Source organism: Salmo salar, chromosome ssa20 (assembly GCF_905237065.1).
Source record: "Salmo salar chromosome ssa20, Ssal_v3.1, whole genome shotgun sequence".
In the NCBI taxonomy this organism is placed as follows: domain Eukaryota; kingdom Metazoa; phylum Chordata; class Actinopteri; order Salmoniformes; family Salmonidae; genus Salmo; species Salmo salar.
In genome coordinates this window covers 36,568,360-36,594,282 of record NC_059461.1, presented here as the reverse complement: position 1 = coordinate 36,594,282, position 25,923 = coordinate 36,568,360, and the positions used below count along the sequence as shown (strand labels likewise).

General features: G+C 42.5%; 1 protein-coding gene across 2 annotated transcripts in view; it reads left to right on the top strand.

Moving 5' to 3' along the window:
* The window catches only part of LOC106580522 (lysyl oxidase homolog 2B), a 43,753-nt gene extending 23,610 nt beyond the window's left edge, over window positions 1-20,143 (top strand). For both annotated transcript variants that reach the window (XM_014161685.2, XM_014161686.2), the window contains exons 5-14: window positions 889-1,105; window positions 5,732-5,915; window positions 7,830-7,981; window positions 8,151-8,318; window positions 14,523-14,688; window positions 15,091-15,331; window positions 16,807-16,922; window positions 17,210-17,346; window positions 17,691-17,802; window positions 18,540-20,143. In XM_014161685.2, the coding sequence (XP_014017160.1) occupies window positions 889-1,105; window positions 5,732-5,915; window positions 7,830-7,981; window positions 8,151-8,318; window positions 14,523-14,688; window positions 15,091-15,331; window positions 16,807-16,922; window positions 17,210-17,346; window positions 17,691-17,802; window positions 18,540-18,610 (1,564 nt within the window). In that variant the 3' untranslated portion in view covers window positions 18,611-20,143. The remainder of the gene's footprint in view (window positions 1-888; window positions 1,106-5,731; window positions 5,916-7,829; window positions 7,982-8,150; window positions 8,319-14,522; window positions 14,689-15,090; window positions 15,332-16,806; window positions 16,923-17,209; window positions 17,347-17,690; window positions 17,803-18,539) is intronic.
* Window positions 20,144-25,923: the final 5,780 nt, after the last annotated feature.

The window sequence follows — 25,923 nt, the reverse complement described above, 5'->3', positions numbered from 1 at the left end:
TGCTGTGTGTGTGTCTGCTCCTGTCCTCTTTAATCTGCTTTCATGTACACATCTAAGACATGTGATAAAGAGACAGGACAAGGACAGGCTGTGCTGCCCCAAACGTTCATTATACACGTTGGTTGGCTCACCATTGAAAAGTAAAGGAATTAATTAACATCCCTGCATGCCTGGAGGACCTCAATTACCTCACCTGTTGTTCACATCACAGACTAAACAGGCACACCTGTAGCCTAATACTGAACCCTTTGTTATCGGACTAGTGATGTTATTTTTATTTTTTATTTTCTTTCACCTGGTAGGCCAGTTGAGAGCATGTTCTCATTTACAACTGCGACCTGGCCAAGATAAAGCAAAGCAGTGTGACACAAACAACAACACAGAGTTACACATGGAATAAACACACATACAGTCAATAACACAATAGAAAAGTCAATTTACAGTGTGTGCAAATGAGGTAAGATAAGGGAGGTAAGGCAATAAATAGGCCATAGTGGCAAAATAATTACAATTTAATGTAGCAATTAAACACTGGAGTGATAGATGTGCAGAAGATGAATGTGCAAGTAGAGATACTGGGGTGCAAAGGAACAACAAAAAAAAACAGTTTGGGGATGAGGTAGTTGGATGGGCTATTTACAGATGGGCTATGTACAGGTGCAGTGATCTGTGAGCTGCTCTGACAGCTGGTGCATAAAGTTAGAGAGGGAGATATGAGTCTTTATCAGTATTTAGCAACTAGCTGACTACATACAGTTAATGCTGTAGTGTAGTATGTACAGTAGGTGTTAGGGAAAATGGGATAGCAGCCTTGTGTAAATATTGAATGAAATGTCTGTCTAAAATGTGTTATTATTTGACTACTTTATGTTTTCCCTGTGTTCTCAGGATGTTTGCTCGCAGGAGAAAGCCCTCTTATTGGGACTACTCTGTCAACTGCACTGGAAATGAGGCGCACCTGTCGAGCTGCAAGCTGGGCCATGCCGTGGCAGCGAAGGCCAACAGCACATGTGAAGGGGGCACGCCTGTGGTTGTCAGCTGTGTGCCAGGAAGAGCCTTCTCCCCAACCCCCATGACTGGCTTCCGGAAGGCCTTCAGGCAGGAGGTAGGCACCATGGACTCACTAAACCAATGCATTCTGTCCATAGAAATATAATCACTAGAGCAGATATAGCCAGACCTATTCACTTGAATGGGGATTCCTGTTCTAGTGATTCTATTTCTATGATTCTGTCACCCTCTTTAGAATTGGACTGATTTATGTTGTGCCACTGCAGGGTTATGGCAAATAAAATATAGGTAGGGAAATGCAGTACCAGTCAAAAGTTTGGAGACACCTACTCATTCAAGGGTTTTTATTTTCTTTTTACTATTTTCTACATTGTAGAATAATAGTGAAGACATCAAAACTATGAAATAACACATATGGAATCATGTAGTAACCAAAAAAGTGTTAACCAAATAGTAGCCACCCTTTGCCTTGATGACAGCTTTGCACACTCTTGGCATTCTCTCAACCAGCTTCATGAGGTAATCACCTGGAATGCATTTCAATTAACAGGTGTGCCTTGTTAAAATTTAATTTGTGGAATTTCTTAATTCTTAATGCATTTGAGACAATCAGTTGTGTTGTGACAAGGTAGGGGTGGTATACAGAAATTGCAGCCACATAAATGCTTCACTGAGTTCGAGTAACAGACACATCTCAACATCAGCTGTTCAGAGGAGACTGAGTGAATCATGCCTTCGTGGTCAAATTGCAGCAAAGAAACCACTACTTAAGGACACCAATAATAATAAGAGACTTGCTTGGGCCAAGAAACACGAGCAATGGACATTAGACCGGTGGAAATCTGTCCTTTGGTCTGATGAGTCCAAATTTGATATTTTTGGTACCAACCGCCATGGCTTTGTGAGACGCAGAGTAGGTTAACGGATGATCTCTGCATCTGTGGTTCCCACCGTGAAGCAAGGAGGAGGAGGTGTGGGGGTGCTTTTCTGGTGACACTGTTAGTGATTTATTTAGAATTCAAGGCACACTTAATTGATGGAGATCTGCATCAGATGACCTGGCCTCCACAATCACCTGGCCTCAACCCAATTTAGATGGTTTGGCATGAGTGGAACCACAGAATGAAGGACAAGCAGACAATAAGTGCTCAGCATATGTGGGAACTCCTTCAAGCCTGTTGGAAAAGCATTCCAGGTGGTCAACTCAAGCTGGTTGAGAGAATGCCAAGCGTCTGCAAAGCTGTCATCAAAGCAAAGGGTGGCAACTTTGAAGAATCATAATATAAAATATATTTTGATTTGTTTAACACTTTTTTGGTTACTAATGTTACATGATTCCATATGTGTTATTTTGATGTCTTTACTATTATTCTACAATGTAGAAAATAGTAAAAATAAAGAAAAACCCTTTAACTACATACTGTCAAACTGAGTGGGCTATTTTATCTCTGATCTGATGAATCCTGTGGGAGATCGATAGACAATGGGGTTTTCTGAGATGCATTGCTGTTACTCTGACACTCGATGTTTTGTGAAGCCCATCTGCAGATGTTTTGAATGTACTGTTTTGACTGGTACTGTAGCTGTGGGGGTTTAACTTCATACTGTCAAACTGAGTGGGCTATTTTATCTCTGATCTGATGAATCCTGTGGGAGATCGATAGACAATGGGGTTTTCTGAGATGCATTACTGTTACTCTGACACTCGATGTTTTGTGAAGCCCATCTGCAGATGTTTTGAATGTTTGCTGTCAAGTGATTCATCATGGACTCAGGATCTGTGGGTAGTAGATAATTCATGCTCGTCCATGAAAACATCTTGTGGGAATCCGCGCTAACAGACATTTCCTCTGGCGGTGATCGAATCCTTTATTTCACCCTCTCCCCCTCCTCTATTTCACCCTCTCTCTCTTCTATGTCACCCTCTCTCTTCTATTTCACCCTCTCTCTCTCTCTCCACTATTGCACCCTCTCTCTCCTCTATTGCACCCTCTCTCTCTCTCTCTCTCTCTCTCTCTCTCTCATTTCCCTTTCTCTCTCTCTCGCTCTAATTTTTTTTTTCTCTCTCTCTCTCTCTCTCTCTCTCTCTCTCTCTCTCATTACTCTCTATTTCTCTTTCTCCATTCTTCTCTATTTCTCTCTCTCATTTCTCTCTCTCTCTCACTCATTTCTCTCTCTCTCACATTTCTCTCTCTCTCCCATTTCTCTCTCTCTCATTTCACTCTCTCATTTTTCTCTCTCTCATTTCTGTCTTTCTCTCTCTCTCATTTCACTTTCCCCCTCTCTCTCTCTCTCTCTCTCTCTCTCTCTCTCTCATTTCAGTCTCTCTGTCTCTCTCTCTCTCATTTCTCTCTCTCTCTCTCTCTTTCTCTCTCTCTCTCTATCTCTCTCTCTCTCGCTCTCATTTCACTCTCTCTCTGTCTCTCTCTCTCTCTCATTTATCTCTCTCTCTCTCTCTCTCTCTCTCTCTCTCATTTCACTCTCTCTCATTTCTCTCTCTTTCCTCTATTTCACCCTTTCTCCCACCTCTATTTTGCACAGCAAGTGCTGTAGTCTAAGCCTGCCTGCCTCCCTGCTCTCTTCAACAGTGAAGGGGCGACTCCAAGAGGGTGGCCTTCTAGGCAGAGCTGCAAAGAAAAAGCCATATCTCAGACTGGCCAATAAAAACAAAAGATTAAGATGGGCAAAAGAACACAGACACTGGACAGAGGAACTCTGCCTAGAAGGCCAGCATCCCGGAGTCGCCTCTTCACTGTTGACGTTGAGACTGGTGTTTTGCGGGTACTATTTATTGAAGCTGCCAGTTGAGGACTTGTGAGGCGTCTGTTTCTCAAACTAGACACTCTAATGTACTTGTCCTCTTGCTCGGTTGTGCACCGGGGCCTCCCACTCCTCTTTCTATTCTGGTTAGAGCCAGTTTGCTCTGTTCTGTGAAGGGAGTAAAACACAGCGTTGTACAAGACCTTCCGTTTCTTGGCAATTTCTCACATGGAATAGCTTTCATTTCTCAGAACAAGAATAGACTGATGAGTTTCAGAAGAAAGGTCTTTGATTCTGGCCATTTTGAGCTTGTAATCGAACTCACAAATGCTGATGCTCCAGATACTCAACTAGTCTAAAGAAGGCCAGTTTTATTGCTTCTTTAATCAGGACAATAGTTTTCAGCTCTGCTAACATAATTGCAAAAGGGTTTTCTAATGACCAATTGTCCTTTAATTTGATAAACTTGGATTAGCTAACACAACGTACCATTGAAACACAGGAGTGATGGTTGCCGTTAATGGGCCTCTGTACGCCTATGTAGATATTCCATAAAAAACACCCGTTTCCAGCTACAAAAGTCATTTACGCCATTAACAATGTCTACACTGTATTTCTGATCAATTTGATGTTATTTTAATGGACAAAAAAGTTGCTTTTCTTTCAAAAACAAGGACTTTTCTAAGTAACCCCAAACTTTTGAACAGTAGTGTATATTTCAGAATGCCATTCCTGTCCTTGCTTGGGTTCAGATTGTGCCAATCCCCTTTTCTAAAACCTTTTTCCCTCTTCAACTGCCACAGTTTCACCTAAGAAATATTTAGTCGTAAAACACATACTTACCCAAATACTTAATGCTTTTGGATATGTACACATTTTATGATGGTTTTGGTATTGTTTACATTTTATTTTAGATACCTGTTTAGAATATTCTTGCACTGGGAATAAATACATGTCATAGTTTTCTTTTTTGGAATGGGAACACAAACCACAAAGCAGAGCCAATCCTAAACTGCATGAAAACACCTGTGCATTGCTGTTTGTAATTACAAATCCGCATAAATAAGATACAGTTATGCTACTAATGTATCCCCTTTGTAACGTAGCCTCTCTATGGAGGGGGGTGTGTGGAATCAGGAGCAGGAGAGCAGAAGGGTTCCAGGAAAATCCACCGTTTATTTTGGCCGATCCGAAAAAACACAACGACACATACAGGGGAGAAATCTCATCGTAATGCCTACAAGCAAAATGTCCACGGTAACACATACCGTACAAACAACTAACAACGCCCGTGGTGCAGGCACGCAACCCTTACATGTTGCCTACAGCAAAATAATCTCGCACACAGCCTAACCTGCAGCGGGGAAATATAAAGCCACCGAAATCAACAAAACAAGACACAGGTGTGTAAAACCAGACAGAACTAAATATGAAAAGGAAAATGGGATCGCTGGCAGCTAGTAGGCTGGCGACGACGACCGCCGAGCACCGCCGGAACAGGGAGAGGAGCCACCTTCGGTCGAAGTCGTGAGACCCTTGTTAAATTAAACACTTCCAATTTGCCAAAACCATTAATGGGAGTAACATTTACCTGCTGTGTAAATGTGAAGCGACCCACTCTGTAGCCTCACAGCCTTCACTCAACCGTTCTTCTAGCTTCTCTGAACGTCTAGGAAAGAGCCAACTCAAAACAGAGTTTTGTAACTCTTTATGGATGGCCCCCTCTAGTTATATATTAGTTATATATTTCTCGGGCTCAAGAGTCATTCATTTATAGAAAGTTGACCTCTGTAATTCTGCTTCTCGGACCAGTAAGGCATAATTACCTGACCTTCTATTGTCTTGAAAACCCACCTATTGTCTTTCATGTTTCATTATGAGTTAATGCAACATAATAGCTTGCTTTGAGTGTTCGAATAACTCAGCCTTACTATGAGTGATCTCTCTCTTGTTCCTGCAGCAACCGTTGGTGCGTCTGCGAGGTGGCGCCATTGTAGGGGAAGGTCGTGTGGAGGTGCTGAGGAACGGCGAGTGGGGAACCATCTGTGATGATAACTGGAGCCTGCTGTCAGCCACAGTGGTGTGTCGAGAACTGGGCTTCGGGAGTGCCAAGGAGGCCCTGTCTGGTGGTCGGCTTGGACAGGGTAGGGATTAGAACTCAGTCCTACTTATAACAACAGTGCCATTCACAATACTACATCTGGACAAGTACATGATGGGCAGGCCAACATATTGGTCAGTCTTGCAGTTGACTTGGCTGAAGATGAATTTGACTATTTGAATATTTAATCTGTGTAGAAGGCCTTGGATAGATTAACAAGACACATATTTCTTATTACAGAAGTAATCAAAATCGGATTGACTGAGGTCAAGGAGGTTTTTCTGGTCTCTTCTTTTCGAGCAGTTGTATGAGAAATATTGGATTTGATTCACCATTATCAATCAACAGTTAATCAAGAAACACGGGCCTAACTGCACAAAGCTTGAGTACCAATAGGATAACCACTTGAATTCCTGAAATACAAAGAAAAATTAACATGAACAGCTCAATTGTGTAGTGTAGAGCTACATCTGCTCACCAAATGTTACAAAGGGAACATGTCCAAAAGATCTCATAGTCTGTAATACTATCCCTTCTTTGCGGACTCTTTAAGCTCCACACTAATTCACCTTGACTTGAACAATAGGAAGTCCCCTGGAGAACCGGAACTGGCTGGGATATTGATATGTAATATATTCATAAAGCTTCACAGAGTAGGAGTGTTGATCTGGAATCAGTTTGGCCTTTGAGATCATAATGACTAAGATAACATGGAAAAGGGGGACCTGTTCCTAGATCAGCATTCCTGCTCTGACGCTTTCTGAATAAAGGCCCAGAGTCACAGCGAGATGAACAATGCAAGCCCATACTTGCTATATTCCAGTACTATAATTGAAAGGCTGTAGTGGAGAGAAATACTATATTTAAAGAGTACATAATGTATCAACTCCCTTATCAGTTTGGAAGGCCTCGCCTTCCCCTCAAGGGACATGGGTCCTGCCCAAAAGAGGACCTGCACTTTATTGACCAGTTTCCCTAATTATGGGGTGCATTCCTATAAGTCCTGGTTTGTGGGTGTGACGGTAAAATGTCCTCTAACTCACAGTGTTACCTACGGGGATATTGGTTACCATGGTGTTTATTCTTTTACTGCAGAACTAAATGGAGGGCTTAACCAATAACTGAGGCACAGAGGCATTTATCCCCCCCCCCCCCATATATGTATCACTGACTCTCTTCTAGTCAAAACTATGTAGTCAGCAGATCTGCATGTAGGTTACAGTAACTGTGTCTTTAAATAATTTACCTGTTTTGAGGAAGATTGAAGTGTCTGATGTGCTGAAGTAGATGGTATGTTTTCTTGTAACTGTGTTTCTCATAATATACCTCTATAACAGGGTTGAAAGGAATTGCACACTGCTGTTTTTCAAATAGGTACAGCTATTAATCGTTTCATCTGCAAGCTAGTTCACCCAGGCGTGAGACTGGAAAGGAGTAGTAAATTCCAGGATAATGGCATATTATGGAACTTGGAAACAGCAGACAGAGGCTGTCTCAAATGGCACCCTATTCCCCCACGTAGTGCACTACTTTTGACCAGAGCCCTATGGTGCGTCTGGTCAAAAGTAGTGCACTATATAGGCTGCCTTTTTGGGACGCAGAGCAGGAATTCAGGACTGGTTTTTCCTTTTGGAAAAATCATCATTTTCCATCATGATTTACTGTCAAGGAGGAAAGAACACTGTCCCCGTAACTAAGGCTTCCAGGAAAATAAGTCACAGATAGAAGTTCTATCATGGAACACAGATGAAAACATCATGTAACAAGGTTGTGAACTGACACACTGAATCTCTGACTTAGGTTTTCTTCAGTTCCATTTATTCCCTGTTAACATGCTCCATTATGAATTAGACAGATGAATGTAACTAGACAGAATATGCTAAATGTGTTGTAAATGCAACCTAACCCTACTCGGCCCAGCTCTTACCATTATTCTTCCTCTGTTCCTGTTTCCCAGGTATGGGCCCAGTCCATATGAATGAGGTGAAGTGCTCTGGGTTTGAGAAGTCCGTCACAGAGTGTTTCTTCAACAAGGAGTCTTTGGGCTGTAGCCATGAGGAAGATGCAGCCGTCACGTGTAACGTCCCAGCCATGGGCTTCCAGGAGAGGGTGAGTGCTCAACTTGATAAACCATAAATCATCAAAAATAAGCATTCTTCTTTTTTTGTCTCAAAGTCATTGGTTGATGAATAATGATATAGAATCTTATACTATTCCTATTGCTCCATGTGTGATAGTAGCTAAAGATCTCTCCCGTGTTGTGTCTCTCTCTGTGCAGCTGCGTCTGAGTGGGGGGCGTAACCCATACGAGGGGCGCGTGGAGGCGTTGGTGGAGAGGAACGGCTCCTTGGTGTGGGGCACGGTGTGCAGTGATGGCTGGGGAACCATGGAGGCCATGGTGGTATGCAGACAGCTAGGCCTGGGCTTCGCCAGTAATGCCTTCCAGGTGAGAAACATTTCTTTATTTATTTAACCGGTATTTATACAGGTAAGTCAATTAAGAACAAATTCCTGCTTTTACCACTTGTCCAAACATGCAGCAGGTCTCTCAGCAGCATTACAGTACAGTTACACATTCATATTTAATTAATGGATGGAATAGGAGGCCTCTCTCTCTTACGTGTATGATCTACAGACATACAGGTTGTAGCAGGCAAAACAATGACTGCTGTTTACAGTACGCACAAGTTTGGGCCCTAAGGGAAAAAAGGTTTATGTGTTTCTATCCTATTCCAGACTATGACGTAACAGAGGTGGAAGTGGTAGTTCAGGGGTGAAGTATCTTGGAGTGTTACAGGCACAGATTACTGTTCTTAGAAGGGCTAGTTCCAGAACTGCGTGTCAAAATAAGATCACACAACTACCTACCAGAAACAGACTCAAATAAAAATCTGCTTTGATTAAGTACAGAACGTTCCGTGTTGTTCGTTATAGTCTCGTATAATAAGAGGAATCATTGATCCTTTAATGATGTTCCTTGGCTCCTTGATGTTTTATTGACACCACCAACCTCGCAAACTGTACCGACTGCTCTGAGCAGAGTCACATCAGACTGGGAAGATATTGAAGTGTGGGTCTTCACTCTGTAAAAAGTGTGTTTTTAGTAGTTTGGTTGGAATTAGATTTTGGAATTTAAAAAATTCTGTGTACTGACAATTATAATCGCCAAGGAGGTAATATTTCTGGCTGTTGTGAGTCTAAACCTTTCCATTGTCTTTTTTACGGCATTGCCATTCCAAATTAGAGCTTTCCCAAATTAGGGCCTTCAGTCAGTGCTGTAAATCTTAGTGTGTTAGTGTGTGTCTGTGTGTGTCTGTAGTTGCCAAGGGTGAAATATACAGTAACTCTCACTGATGTAGGACTGTGAACTCTTTCTGTGAACTGTTTCTGTGAACTGTTTCCACCTGCAAAGCAGTAAGGAGACCTTCCAGTCAGACAGAAGAGTATTTGTTGGAGCAAATGGATTTTACAAGACTGCTTGATAACAGTAATAGTTGGTTTGGAAAATATCTGTAAACCTTGGAGTAGTAGAAATTATGTTGCTTTCAAACCAGAGATTTATGAGTGGAAATTGCAATGTAGGGATAATGTGTTATTGTAGGCTGTCTAGTTTACCTCGAAGCAGAGGAATGACTACCGAATAACAACATAATAAAACAGCTTAATATGAATACATTTAAAGCTTATCTATTTCATAGACTGTAGCTTGTTTAATATTTGTGATGGCTACACTATAACGATATCTGAGGGCAGGGGTGTCATGCACCCTAAAAATCTGAGGGTGCACAAAGTACGTGAGGATGGCTGGGGGGGGTCCGGAGGGGGCTAGGCCCCCCGTAGGGAAAGTGGACAATTTATAATTGTTCAGCTTTAGTCGGCACTTTAGAGCTATAACTATTATGCTTGATTCCATATATATATATTTCTGCATATCTAAGCATACATCTTGAGCTGTTTTATTAAAGAAACTAAATATGATTCTATGCCTCTGGGAAAAAGATTGAAAGGAATGTGAGGCTTATTCAGTACATTTAGTTATTGCTTGCTTTTCTAAAGTCTACCAACCATACCAGCAGGCATGCCAGCTAAGATAGTTAGACAAGCTAGCTACTCTAACTTGATGATAGTCTGAAATGGCTTCTTGGTAGCTAGTTATGAGGTAGTAGTGACACAGCTGAAAGTGACTCTAGTACCTCATTGGGAACCTAATTGGGCTAGCTAAAGCCAACTTCATAAAATTGCTAGGTTGCTAGTAGTATTACAGAGAAACAATATCAACACAATGTTTTAATATATTCACTACCGCTCAAAAGTTTGGGGTTACTTAGAAATTTCCTTGTTTTTGAAAGAAAAGCTCATTTTTTGTCCATTAAAATAACATCAAATCGATCAGAAATACAGTGTAGACATTGTTAATGTTGTAAATTACTATTGTAGCTGGAAACGGCAGTTTCTTTTATGGAATATCTACATAGGCGTACAGAGGCCCATTATCAGCAGCCATCACTCCTGTGTTTCAATGCCATGTTGTGTTAGTTAATCCAAGTTTATAATTTTAAAAGGCTAATTGATCATTAGAAAACCCTTTTGCAACTATGATAGCACAGCTGAAAACTGTTGTCCTGATTAAAGAAGCAATAAAACTGGCCTTCTTTAGACTAGCTGAGTATCTGGAGCATCAGCATTTGTGGGTTCGATTACAGGCTCAAAATGGCCAGAAACAAAGACCTTTTGTCTGAAACTCATCAGTCTATTCTTGTTCTGAGAAATTAAATCTATTCCATGCGGGAAATCGCCAAGAAACTGAAGATCTTGTACAATGCTGTGTTTTACTCCCTTCACAGAACAGAGCAAACTGGCTCTAACCAGAATAGAAAGAGGAGTGGGAGGCCCCGGTGCACAACCGAGCAAGAGGACAAGTACATTAGAGTGTCAAGTTTGAGAAACAGACGCCTCACAAGTCCTCAACTGGCAGCTTCATTAAATAGTACCTGCAAAACACCAGTCTCAACATCAACAGTGAAGAGGCGACTCTGGGATGCTGACCTTCTATATATACAGTACTAGTCAAAAGTTTGGACATACCTACTCATCCCCGGGTTTTCCTTTATTTTTACTATTTTCTACATTGCAGAATAATAGTGAAGACATCAAAACTATGAAATAACAAATATGGAATCATGTAGGAACCAAAAGTGTTAAACTAATCAAAATATATTTTATATTTGAGATTCTTCAAAGATAACACCATTTGCCTTGATGACAGCTTTGCACACTCTTGGCATTCTCTCAACCAGCTTAATGAATTAGTCACCTGGAATGCATTTCAATTAACAGGTGTGCCTTGTTAAAAGTTAATTTGTGGAGTTTCTTAACTTCTTAATGTGTTTGAGCCAATCAGTTGTGTTGTGACAAGGTATACAGAAGATAGCCCTATTTGGTAAAAGACCAAGTCCATATTATGGCAAGAACAGCTCAAATATGTGAAGAGAAACGACACGTCCATCATTACCTTAAAACATGAAGGTTAGTCAATGCGGAACATTTCAAGAACTTTGAAAGTTTCTTCAAGTGCAGTCGCAAAAACCATCAAGTGCTATGATGAAACTGGCTCTCATGAGGACCGCCACAGGAAAGGAAGCCCCAGAGTTACCTCTGCTGCAGAGGATACGTTCATTAGAGTTAACTGCACCTCAGATTGCAGCCCAAATAAATCAAGTAACAGCTTCAAGTAACAGATACATCTCAACATCAACTGTTCAGAGGAGACTGGGTGAATCAGGCCTTCATGGTATAATTGCTGAAAAAAACACTACTAAAGGTGACTAATAAGAAGAAGAGACTTTCTTTGACTAGTACTGTATATACTGAACAATGAAATAAATGCAACATGCAACAATTTCAAATATTTTACTGAGTTACAGTTCATATAAGGGAATCCAGTCAATTGAAATACATTCATTAGGCCCTGATCTATTGATTTCAAATGACTGGGAATACAGATATGCATCTGTTGGTCAGAGATACCTTTAGAAATATGGGCCTCACAATGGACCTCAGGATCTCTGTGCATTCAAATTGCCATCAATACATGCAATTGTGTTCGTTGTCCGTAGCTTATGCCTGCCATACCATAACCCCACCACCCCCATGGGGCATTCTTCGCAAATAGCTCACCCACACGACACCATACACGTGGTCTGCGGTTGTGAAGCCGGTTGGACGTACTGCCAAATTCTCTGAAACAACATTGGAGGTGGCTTATGGTAGAGAAATTAACATTCAATTATCTGGCAACAGCTCTGGTGGACATTCCTGCAGTCAACATGCCAACTGCACGCTCCCTCAAAACTTGAGACTGTGGCATTGTGTTGTGTGACAAAACTTCACATTTGTGCTGTGGCCTTTTATTGTCCCCAGCACAAGGTGCACCTGTATAATGATCATGCTGTTTAATCAGCTTATTGATATGCCACACCTGTCAGGTGGATGGATTATCTTGGCAAAGGAGAAATGCTCACTAACTGGGAAGTAAACTCATTTGTGCACACAATTTGAGAGAAATACGCCTCGTGTATATGAACATTTTCTGGGATCTTTCATTTCAGCTCATGAAACATGGGACCAACACGTTACGTGTATATTTTTTGTTCAATGTTTATGGGATAATAGCTTTCACCAGGATTCACCTGGTCAGTCATGGAAGGAGCAGGTGTCCTTCATTTTTGGTACACTCAGTATAATAAATATATATAATATAAACAGTATCAATTAAACAGGACATCTGTGCCCCCGATGGGCATGACGCCTCTGTCTGAGGGACAAAATAAAGTAATAGTGACAGTACTAAATACAGCTAGAGAGATAATGAACAGGCTGCCCCCTCTTGTGGTTAGTAGAAAAATTGTTTTGCTTATATTTGCTGCTATTCCCCTTGAATCCATTGTGAATGTGAATCCTACCAGTACATTGTTCTAACCCCATTATACAGTGCATTCTGAAAATATTCATACCCCTTCCCTTTTTCCACATTTTGTTACGTTACAGCCTTATTCTAAAATTGATTAAATCGTCCCCCCCATCAGTCTACACACAATACCCCATAATGACGAAGCAAAAACAGGTTTTTAGAAATGTTTGCAAATTTATATAAAACATTTAAATGAATTAAATAATCACATTTACATTAATATTCAGACCCCTTATTGAAACACCTTTTGCAGCGATTACAGCCGCGAGACTTCTTGGGGATGGCGCTACAAGCTTGGAACACCTGTATTTAGAGTTTCTCCCATTCCTCTCTGCAGATCCTCTCAAGCTTTATCAGGTTGGATGGGAAGCGTCGCTGCACAACTATTTTCAGGTCTCTCCAGAGATGTTCGATCTGGTTCTAGTCCGGGCTCTGGCTGGGCCACTTATGGACATTCGGAGAATTGTCCTGAAGCCACTCCTGCTTTGTCTTCGCTGTGTACTTAAGGCCGTTGTCCTGTTGGAAGGTGAAACTTCGCCCCAGTCTGAGGTCCTGAGCGCTCTGGAGCAGGTTTTCATCAAGGATCTCTCTGTACTTTGCTCCGTTCATCTTCCCCGTTCATCTTCCCCATGATGTTCACCGTAGAGATGGTGCTTCACCGTAGGGATGGTGCCAGGTTTCTTTTAGACATGACGCTTGGCCTTCAGGCCAAAGAGTTCAATCTTGATTTCATCAGACCAGAGAATCTTGGTCTGAGAGTCCTTTCGGTGCCATTTGACAAACTCCAAGCGGGCTGTCATGTGCCTTTTACTGAGGAGTGGCTTCTGTCTGGCCACTCTACCATAAAGGCCTGATTGGTGGAGTGCTGCAGAGATAGTTGTCCTTCTGGAAGGTTCTCCCATCTCCACAGAGGAACTCTGGAGCTCTGTCAGGGTGACCATCAGGTTCTTGGTCACCTCCCTAACCAAGGACATTCTCCTCCAATTTTTCAGTTTGGACGGTCGGTCAGTTCTAGGAAGAATCTTGGTGGTTCCAAACTTCTTCCATTTAAGAATGATAGAGGCCGTTGTGTTCTTGGGGACCTTCAATGCTGCAGAAATGTTTTGGTACCCTTCCCCTTTTTCTCTACACAACCCTGTCTACGGAGAATTCCTTCGACCTCATGTCTTGGTTTTTGCTTTGACATGCACTGTCAACTGTGGAACCTTATATAGACAGGTGTGTGCCTTTCCAAATCATTGCCAATCAATTGGATTTACCACAGGTGGACTCCAATCAAGTTGTAGAAACATCTCAAGGATGATCAATGGAAACAGGATGCACCTGAGCTCAATTTTGAGTCTCACAGCAAAGGACCTGAATACTTATGTAAATAAGGTATTTCTGTTTTTTATGCATTTGCAAAAATGTCCAAAAACCAGTTTTTTGCTTTCATTAAGTGGTATTGTGTGTAGATTGATAAGAAAAAACATTTAATTTAATCAATTTTAGAGTAAGGCTGTAATGTAACAACATGTGGAAAAAGTCAAGGGATCTGAATACTTTCCGAAGGCACTGTATAATGATAAAATATAATAAAACAATTGCATAACAAACACATAACCTAGGACAAATTCCACAAATTCTCTGTCTGATAAAAAGCATCCCTGATCTCTGTCATGTTGTGTCCCTGTCCTTTAGGAGACGTGGTACTGGCCTGGAGAGGTGAGTGCTGACCCTGTGGTGATGAGTGGGGTGAGATGTTCTGGCACGGAGATGTCCCTATCCCACTGCCTGCACCACGGAGCTCACCTCACCTGTCCTAAAGGAGGAGGACGCAACGCCGCCGGAGTCTCCTGCTCAGAGAGTAAGGGAGTTGTTACACTAACAAAATATGTGAAGTAATATCTACCTTTCTTCAACATCAGATTTGCTACTTTTCTGTTAACTCTATCATTATAATTAGCCTTGGATGTGGTGTGGCCAAAACCTCATTCATGCTGCATAAGAGCACTCCTATTGCCTTTCCCTCTCAGTAGTCAACCAGTACTAGATGCCTTGCAGCTTTCCTCTCAGTCGTCTACCAGTACTAGATGCCTTACATTGATTGCTGATAATAATGGTTGAATACCAAAACATGTATTTGTCTGTCCTGGCCTTTTTATAACATAATAACTATAATAACTGTAACATTGTATTGATGAAGTATGCTCACATTTTTAACCACTATCTCTCTCTCTCCCTCTTCCCTCCCTGCTCTCCCCCTCAGCGGCCCCTGACCTGGTCCTGAACCCCCAGGTAGTGGAGCAGACCACCTATATGGAGGACAGGCCCATGTTCATGCTGCAGTGTGCTTATGAAGAGAACTGCCTATCCACCACCTCCAGCAAGACCCCTGCCAACTCCTACCGCCGCCTGCTGCGCTTCTCCTCCCAGATCCACAACAATGGACAGTCAGACTTCAGACCCAAGGCTGGACGCCACTCCTGGGTGTGGCATGACTGCCATAGGCAAGTTGCTCCATGGCCCTTCCTGTTTGTTTGTGAAATTGAAAGATATGCTTTGTTCACACAGCATGTTGTTAGCCCAGGGCTATGCACAACGTTATCCAGGCTAGAATTGTATTATTTGTTTAATATGGTGATATACACTCAGTTTGCAGTTTATTAGGTACACCATCTAGTACCGGGTTGGACCCCCCTTTGCCTCCGGAACAGACACAATTCTTCAGGACTCTACAAGGTGTCGGAAATGTTCGTTGCTCAATTGGTATCAAGGGACTTAAAGCGTTCCAGGAAAACATTCCCCACACCAGTACCGTGGACACCAGGTAGGATGGATCCATGGACTCATGCTACTTACACCAAATCCTGACTCATCAGGAACTGGGATTCGTCAGATCAGGCAATGTTTTTCCACTCATCAATTTTCCAGTGTTGGTGATCGCTTGCCCACTAGAGCCGCTTCTTGTTTTTAGCTGATAGGAGTGTAACCCGGTGTGGTCATCTGCTGCAATAACCCATCTGTGACAAGCATTGACGAGTTGTGTGTTCCGAGATGCCATTCTGCACACCACTGTTGTACTGCGCTGTTATTTGTGTGTTTGTGGCCCGCCTGTTAGCTTGCACCATTCTTGCCATTCACATTCGACCTCTCTCTTCAACGAGCTGTTGTCGCCCGCAGGACTGCCGCTGACTAGATGTTTTTTGTTTGTTGCACCATTCTCTGTAAATCCTAGACACTGTTGTGTGTGAAAATCCCAGGAGGCCACCTGTTTCTGAGATACTGGATCCGGCACGCCTGGCATCAATGATCATACCACGCTTAAAGTCACTTAGATCACTTGTTTTGCCCGTTCTATCGTTTAATCAAACAGTAACTGAATGCCTCGATGCCTGTCTGCTTGCTTGGCCTCGATGCCTGTCTGCTTGTTTTATAAAGCAAGCCACGGCTACGTGACTCACTGTCTGTAAGAGCGATCCATTTTTGTGAACTGGGTGGTGTAACTAATAAACTGGTCACTGAGTGTATTTTACCTCATAGTTGTGTCTGTCACCATGACTACCTAGTTGTCTTTTTATAAGAGACTGACGTTAAGGGAATGTTCTACTGAACTCTCTAGATAACGCCTCATTTTCCATTTCCATACGTTCTCTGCCCTGTAATTGGCCACGGACTGAAACGTCTCAGATGTTTTCTGTCAAGGCATTGGGTGAACTGTGCAATGTTGGCAGCTTCACACAGTTTTACACAAATAAAACCCTCAGTGCCTGTGGGATTATGCATATAATCTGAATCGCTAAACATATACAATTTTGAAAGCAAATGTTTATTTGGGGTTTCTTAGTGTCTGCCTTAGTGCCATATGTTTCAACAGTCCCTAGCTCTTGTATAAAAACTGCTTCAGAGAGAATATAATAGACTCTACAGTAGATGGCAGGTCTATTTATAAATGCAGTGTCTCTCTCTTTCTTGCTGTGCCCAGGCACTACCACAGCATGGAGGTATTCACCCACTATGACCTGCTCAGCCTCAACGGCACCAAGGTGGCTGAGGGACACAAGGCAAGCTTCTGTCTGGAGGACACTGACTGTGAAGAGGGTAAAAGCCTGGAGAAATAAAAGTGTGTCCCAAATGGCACCTTATCCCTTACATAGAGCCCATAAGGCCCTGGTCAAAAGTAGTTCACTCTATAATGAATAGGGTTCCTTTTGGGACACAGACAGACTAGCTACTTATACTATCTTGTCTACCTAGTGTTCCTCACTCCTTGCATAGCACATATATAATACAGCCTGAGCAATAGCTCAACATGCTCTTTCACTCACAAAAGATTCTGTGCCAATGTATGTCATTTGATTAACTTTGATTTATTGTCATCTTGACAGGTATTGAGAAAAGATACGAGTGTGCCAACTTTGGAGAGCAAGGCATCACTGTTGGCTGCTGGGATACGTACAGACATGATATTGACTGCCAGTGGATTGACATCACAGACATCAAGCCCGGAGATTACATATTCCAGGTACATTGCCTTTCTGCTTACGTAAGGTCTTTCCAGTGAAGGAGTGCATCCTAAATGGCACCCTATTCCCTATAAATCCCAGGGCCCATAAGGCTCTGGTCAAAAGTAGTGCCATTAGGGACGCAACCAAGGTCATTCCTCTACACTATTATCCTATGTTATCGATTGAGGTCTAATGAAGTGAATTAATTAATACATTTTATTGGACAAATGTAAAATGCATATGGAGTTTTTTCATTCAACTGAGCAAAAAGTACACCCCTAACCCTAAACTATGATTATCAATGTTGATTTCCATTCTTTGTGTTGGATAATGATTCACAGCATTTTGCTCTCTCCAACAGGTTTTTATTAACCCTAACTATGAGGTGCCTGAGTCTGACTACTCCAACAACTTAATGAAGTGTAGATGTAGATACGATGGCCACCGTATATGGATGTACAGCTGTCATAATGGTAAGACAATGGTGTGCCACAATTTGTGTGACTGTTTTACCTCAGAAATTCTGTGTTACTGCATTGTTCCGCAACCCCTTTCATAAATGAAAGTTGGATGTTTGCAGACCTCACAAGTAGACTAATGTTAAGATGTATAGATCCAACCATTCATTTGTGCTGGAGGTATATTCAGTTGCTGGATGTTAAAGGACAACTTCAAATTCATTATCTCCAGCACCAAACCAGTGTCTACATATGTGAAAACGGTGTTGTAGAAAAAAATAAGTTCTACCAGATGACATCATCAAAAATTACAACATTTGAGTGATTTTCAAACCCTATGAGATTCGGGGAGAGATGCCTTGGGGAGCAAGAAAATACCCTCCCTCTGGCTAGAAACTTGTTGAAGGTTTTGAAAATCACTGCTTTTCTTACTTTTAATCTTACCTTATGATGTCACAGACAAGCATTTTTTTAGGACCAATCTTCTTATAATTTTACTACAGATCATAGAAATACACTCTTCACATATTTAGACACTGGTTTGGTACTGGAGATAATTAATGAGGTTGAAAAGTGGCGGAGTTGCCGTTAAAAAACTGATGTTGTGGGACTTGGTTTCATCTTGACATTACACTACTTTAGTAATTGAAAAAACGTCTGACAAACTTTGATTTGAAAGTGTAAAGCGTTGAGACGTTTTTAAATGTTGAATTGTAACAATGTGTGACCATTTGTCCCTTTCCTGTGTTCAGGTGGATCGTTAAGCACTGAGACTGAGGAGTCCTTCCCTGGGCTACTGAACAACCAGGTGACCCACAGGTAAAAGGATGGAAGAGAAGAACAGAGCAACCATCACCACCACAGAGAAACTGCCAAAATGTCCCCAACCACTAGACATCCCCCCTCTCTCTCTGTTCCCCAGTCAGCAGTCCAGGGTGAACTCTTTTATCTTGTCACCAATAGACTACAACTGTTAAGAATCCCCCTCCTAGTTAGGAATGCTATATGGACAAGCAGCCCACCGGCCGCTGCCCGCCTCTTTCAGACATTCCCTCTCCTTCCTAGGCAGATCATTTAATGTATCCTTCTGTCATCTCAAATTCGATCCCCTCTCATTAGTTCATCCCCAAAGCAGGCAGTCTCTCCCAGCTCTCTGGATGAGATCAAGAAGGGACTGATGCAGTTTCCCACACCCCTGGGTTAGAGACATGAAATATACATTCCCAACGCTCCCCGCTAGAGGTGATGATGAGACCAAATAGCACCTTATTCCCTATATTGTACACTACTTTTGGGTGCTGTGTAAATTCTCTGATGTACAGTAATGAAAGTGAATCCTGCTGCACTTTCTTATTTTTTTTAATGATAAACATTCAAAGGTAATTTCCGCAGAGGTTGGATGTCTCTGACAAAGAACTCTTTCTTGAACTATGAACAAAGGCATATTTAGGAATACTACAGACTTCATTGATCATTATCTAATAATAGATTTGTATGGCTTTATAAAGTAAGGGCCTCATATAGGCTACTCTCTAAGTAGCTTAATGAAGATGACTATTGAGGACACAGTATAGTACAATGCAATACAATAGGATCCAATAACTAACTGCCAGTAAGTGCATTGTTGTTGTGAAGTGTTTAACAAACAGATATCCTGTGATGTAATAATTTCACCTGTCTTCTATTTTCTTTTTCTTTGGAAATTTAGACGACATTATTTTGAAGTACAAGGTTGTTACCCTTACCAATCTTTCAGTCTGTGGTATAGATTTCTATGGTCAACACGCTCTATCTTTAAGTTATTCTGTCATGTTTCCCATTCTGACATCTGTATTCAGCCACAGTACCCATCCCAAGTGCCTGAGAAGTTCCTTTTCCAATGTAAAAACTGTGACCAAATGGCAGACATTAGTCTACTCCACGCCACAACAGTAGTGGCGGTAGTACGGTAGTTAAAATGGAGGGATACAACTAATGCCCCTCAGTGCCTTATATTGAGAGAAATAAAGTCATTTTTATTTTCTCATGCATATGCTTCCTTTTCAACATTCACGAACAATCTCACCTTTTCCAGCAAACATCATATTAGTAACTTATTGTTGTAAAAGTCAGGGATTTTAATTGCATTTTTTTTTACTTTTTCCTTTCAGTTTTTTTGTACAATAATGTGTCTCATTATTTTATTGTACTTTAAAAAAATAATGGTGCTACCAAACTGTCATCCTCTGTTTTATGAGGGTACAGTACAGTGACAGCTGAATGGCTACAGTATGTTATGCAAACTGTATACTTGAATGGAGTGTAAAAATCCATAATGTCCTTTGTTTGATAACATTATTAAAGCAAACAAATCTAAGTTTTTGGTTGGATATTCAGATATTTACAATTTGGTCATTTAGCAGATGCTGTTATCCAGAGTAATTTACAGGAGCAATGAGGGTTAAGTGCTTTGCTCAAGGGCACAGACAGATTTTTTACCTAGTCGGCTCAGGGATTCGAACCAGTTACCTTTCCGTTACTGGCTCAGCGCTCTTAACTGCTATCTGCCACCCAGATATAAATAATGCCTAATGCCACCATCCTCATGATCACACGCTATGCTGATTTCCTCAGTCCTTGAATTTGCTGCCATCTTCTGGTTGTTTTACTTTAAGGTAGTGATTTGACAATGTACGGTAAAGCAGTCGTCTACGACAGTTTGGTGTATACAGGGATAGAGAGGACTAATGTGGCCTTTTGGCCGCTAGAGGCCTCTATCATTCTCAATGATGATATAGGATCTCCACCCTCTGGTCATTTATAGTCATTACAGTTTGTTCTTCACTGCTCTGTTGACTTTCCTATCATTTCTACAGTATGACCAAGGGATGTCCTTTAACATCTGCACTCTGAATTACTTAAACGGGAGTGACTTTGCTTTAGTGTGGCATCAGCAACATTCTCACAACTAGTTTAACTCTTTCATTTATGCTTCCTTGCCATTTGTTAGAGAGTTATGTGAGCATTGTGCCACACCTAAAGAGGAGAGGAATACAGTTATATTACACGCTGTCAAAGTCCATAAAGCAAATGACAGAATGAGTTTGACGTATTACAAAAGTTCTGGACTTTCTGCAGCAAGCTACTCCAAATGACAAGCTTTGTAGGAGCATGGTATACATTGCGTTTGGAGCTGTTCACAGGGTGACTGCTTTCAGGGAAAACTAGAGAGATGGACGTCCCGTTGACATTCGTCAGAGTAAATCCAGGCCTCATTACTCTTTGTTAGGACTGTCTCCTGTGCAAATGTAAGCAGCCCTGCACTACTCAGGTCTAGTTAGGTTTATCTCCAGCACCCCCAGGAACAGGGCTGTTAAGAAAACTGTGAAGCAGCTTGTCAGGTTAAGACAAATGCTCCAGGTCTCAAGCATAGATTGTGCCCCAAATGGCACCCTATTCCCTATATAATGAACTACTTTTGACTAGAGCCCCATGGGCCCTGGTCAAAAGCCTTGAGCAGTAAAAAGGGAATAGGGTGCCATTTGGGACGCAGATATAGATACAGCATTTATACCCAGCCATGCAAAGCCTAATAACATGGAAGATGTGATTCATCCAGGACCATAAACTCCACACCTATCACCCTCTGACTGTTTTTGTTTTTAGTATCCAAGTGTTTGTCTAATTCGCTTCCAACTACCAAGACCACCCATTCCCCTGATATACTGTAGTCCACACAGACACACACATGTCCAACAAGACACACAGACTAACCACACTCCTCACATGGTTGAGGGTCTTGTTTTGTGGCCGGGGAGGGAAGACCACCTACTATGCTGTGCCACCAGGAGGGGAATGTCACGGGTAACTTGAGACTGAGTTCAGTGGCTAACGACAGACATTCGTTTGACTAGACATGCTTGGGCAAGGGAAAATCTTCTACTCTATGAGGTAACAAAGAGCTGCATTCATGTGATTAAAGGTTGAAGGGAGATCCAATTATATTTGAGGCATGGCTCAATAGAGTATGTGCGAGCTAAAACTAGAGGGGATATGGTTGAGCAGTCTCTTTCTCTGGCTCGGCTTGGGAGAGGACTGGGAACCAGAACAGGTGATGGGCTCTTATTTCTCTTAGTCAAGAGTTACCGCAGAGCTCATGGGAAAGTTCTGTGTTTATGTCCCAAATTGCACCCTTTTCCCTATGTAGTGCACTACTTTTGACCGGAGCCGTAGCTGTATCCCTTTGTCAAATCTTACTAGAAATCTCTCTCAACCTCCTTAGTTATACCCAGAATGACTTTTCTGTGAATGTTTAGTTTAACAGAGAGAAATACTACTATTTTCAGTGAGATTTATTAGTGCTGGTGCTCTCCTATAACTCTTGTGGACAAGAGAAAATATTACCTGGAACTGAAAACAGCTCTCTGGAAAGTCCTGATGTTTTTCCAACCCTAGGTTGCAACTTTTCCTCTCTAAATTACACTCTGACCAGACATCAGTACACACAGTCTGAATGAAACCAATGTTAGTCCATTTATGCTATTAGTGTATGGATGAAGAGGAGGGCTGATTGCAGACCAATATCCTATCCCAAAATCTATTTAACAACGTGATGTCAATTTACAGATAACATTTCTATTACAGATTACAGTTTGTGAACGGTTTGTTTTCTTGAAGCGAAAAAAATCCAGATGAACTTCTACAGCATCCAGGTGTAGAAGACGTACACATTTGATTTATTGTGATACAATTCACAAGTTAAGAAACAGTTTGCATTTCAACTTAAAAAAATAACATATACAAGGTATACTAATTTATCAAACTAAACAGAAAAGTTAAAAAGGACAAATTTAATACATTTTCATTTTGGTCAACGTCATTTTCAGAATGCAATGAATAATATTTGCAATAAATGAGGATATTTAATGTGAATGACTTAGTTATGACTTTCATTCTTACCTATCCTCAAAACATTCCATAAAATCTATAGTTAAAGAATTTTGTAGTGTTAGATTATCAATAATATAGCACTAACAGGGAAACATTGAGATTTCAGTCTGACTAAATAACCTCAGCATTTAACATTCTATAGGAATCGCTATGAAATGGATGTAGTTCCACTGAGCAATGTCATATTCAACCGTCCTACGGTGATTGCATCTCTATATCATCAGCAAAAATATTATCAGTCTAATGTCCATCTTTCATACACTTGATCAATACAAGAACAAAAAAATCAAGAAGTTGGAGATGTTAACAATCATCTTAGGTTTTTAACTTGCTTGCTGTCAATTCTATAGAGTAAAGTGAGCACAAATTAGAATAATCTAAATAAGATGGCTGCTAGGATAGTATGCTAATGTCACGTCCTGACCAGCAGATGGAGCTATTGTATTAGTTTTGGGGTCAGGACGTGGCAGTTTTGTGTGTGTGAATGTTTGTGTTGGTTATTGGGACTTCCAATTGAAGGCAGGTGTGTTGAGTTGCCTTTGCTATATAGGTGTGTATGTTTTTCTTTGGGGTTGTGGGTAGTTGTTTTTGCACTGCGTTTAATAGCCTGCCGAACTGTTGCACTGTCGTGAGTATGTCTTATTGTTTTGTCAAGTGGATGCTTTACTCCTTTTTCTTTGAAATTAAAATATGAGTATCCATATTCCCGCTGCGTCTTGGTCCTCTTCTCTCCAGTACGACATATTTTGTGACAGAACTACCCACCACCAAAGGACCAAGCAGCGGAAGAGGAGGAAGCCACAGGAGGATTATTGGAAGCAGCGCGCTCGGGAGGAGATGGATTCCTGGTCGCTGGAAGTATTGGAGGAGAGGATTGACTGGACATGGGAGCAGTTCCGGGCCCACTGTGACAACCTGCCTGGGAGGCAGGTAGAACCCGAGAGGCAGCCCCAATAATTTTTTTGGGGGGGGCACAAGGGCTATTTGGCGGGGCGAGATTGGAGCCCCAGGCCAACTCCCCGTACCCTTGTAGGGCAGACTGGACAGGTCCCGTGCTTTGGGGTTGGGGCTGTGGTGAGGCCTGGGATTTTCAGGCCGGTAGGCACAGTACCAGTGCCCCGCATGTGCCAGGGTGAAGTAGGCATCGAGCCGGAAGGGGTGATGCCAACCCTGCGCTCAAGACCACCAGTGCGCCTCTACTGTCCGGTGTTTCCCGCCATACACACTAGCATGGAGGTGCGTGTCTCCAGGCTGGCACGTCCAGTACCAGCCCCACGCATCAGGCGTCTAGTGCGTCAGCCCAGCCTCGCCAGTCAAGAGTCGCCTGAGCTGCCCACCAGTCAAGAGTCGCCTGAGCTGCCCGCCAGTCAAGAGTCGACTGAGCTGCCCGCCAGTCAGGAGTCGCCTGAGCGGCCCGCCTGTCCTCCGGCCCAGCCCGAGTGGCCCTCCTGTCCTCTGGCCCAGCCCGAGTGGCCCTCCTGTCCTCCGGCCCAGCCCGAGTGGCCCTCCTGTCCTCCGGCCCAGCCCGAGTGGCCCTCCTGTCCTCCGGCCCAGCCCGAGTGGCACTCCTGTCCTCCGGCCCAGCCCAAGTGGCCCTCCTGTCCTCCGGCCCAGCCCGAGTGGTCCGTCTGCCAGGGTCAGCCCGAGTGGCCCGTCTGCCCGGCGCAGCTAGCGGCGCCACCGAAGTGGGCGACGCCGAAGGTGGAGCGAGGTCCCCCGTCCTGCACCTGAGCCACCTCCAGGATAGGTGGGTTGGGGAGGGAGGGTGTAGCACAGTGCCGTCGTTGACGGCAGCCACCCTCCCTTTCCTCCCTTATTGTTTAGGGGTTATTGTTTAATGGGTTGTTGTTGGGGATTTTTTGTTGTTGGTGTTTTCTGTTGGTAGGTGCATTCCGGGGTCTGCACCTTGAGGGGGGGTACTGTCACGTCCTGACCAGCAGATGGAGCTATTGTATTAGTTTTGGGGTCAGGACGTGGCAGTTTTGTGTGTGTGAATGTTTGTGTTGGTGATTGGGACTTCCAATTGAAGGCAGGTGTGTTGAGTTGCCTTTGATTGGGAGTCCTATATAGGTGTGTGTGTTTTTCTTTGGGGTTGTGGGTAGTTGTTTTTGCACTGCATTTAATAGCCTGCAGAACTGTTGCACTGTCGTGAGTATCTCTTATTGTTTTGTCAAGTGGATGCTTTACTCCTTTTTCTTTGAAATTAAAATATGAGTATCCATATTCCCGCTGCGTCTTGGTCCTCTTCTCTCCAGTACGACATATTTTGTGACAGCTAAGCACAGGAGGCTGGTGAGGGGAGGATGGCTCATAATAATGGCTGGAATGGAGTGAATGGAATGGTATCAAACACATGGAAACCATTCTTGATACCATTCTATTAATTCTGTTCCAGCCATTACTATGAGCCCATCCTCCCCAATTAAGGTGCCACCAGCCACCTGTGATGCTAAGATGCACCTGCCCTGAACCCACTGAACTGACTGAGGCAATCTGCACAGCAACTACAGGCATTGGAGACAACCAAGAGCACTTCTGAGCCTAACGCTGAGGGAATCAAATGTGCATACATAGCCTACCCACACACATACACACAAGTCAATTAATGCATGGCAAACTGAACAGCAGTCACAAAACAAACACTATGCATGGCACAGGTACATTTTACAAAATTACCATCTGAGCATTGACGCAACATGCAAGTAGAATGCATGAATACAGAGAGAGAAAATACCTTTTAGAGGATTAGGAGTCAGGGGACATATTACAGAAAATATCCTAACTGTCATATTCTAGCTTATCTTATTTCACTTTAGTACATCATTTAAGATTTTGTTCGGTAATATGGCCCCAGCATAATACAGTATACTGTACATGATAGGAAACCGATTTTAAAACTAGAGGAGTAGGAGTAAGGGGATGCATTACAGAAACATCCTAATTGTCAAATCCTATTTTCTCTCACTTTAAGATGGGATTTAAATGTTGTTCTGTACTATGTCCCCAGCATCATTTACTCTAGCTGAGTTAGTAAAGTGGAGTATAGAACAGTACAAGGGAGAAGAGTACAGGGGAGATTGTAGAGACACAGTAGTCAGAATGGGAGCCAGGAGGGCTGGTATAATGTTCAGCCGTCTGAAGGTTCAGGTGGTCCTCAGTCTGGAGGTGTGGAGGTGGACCCACCCACCCAAGACCAGGTGACTCTGT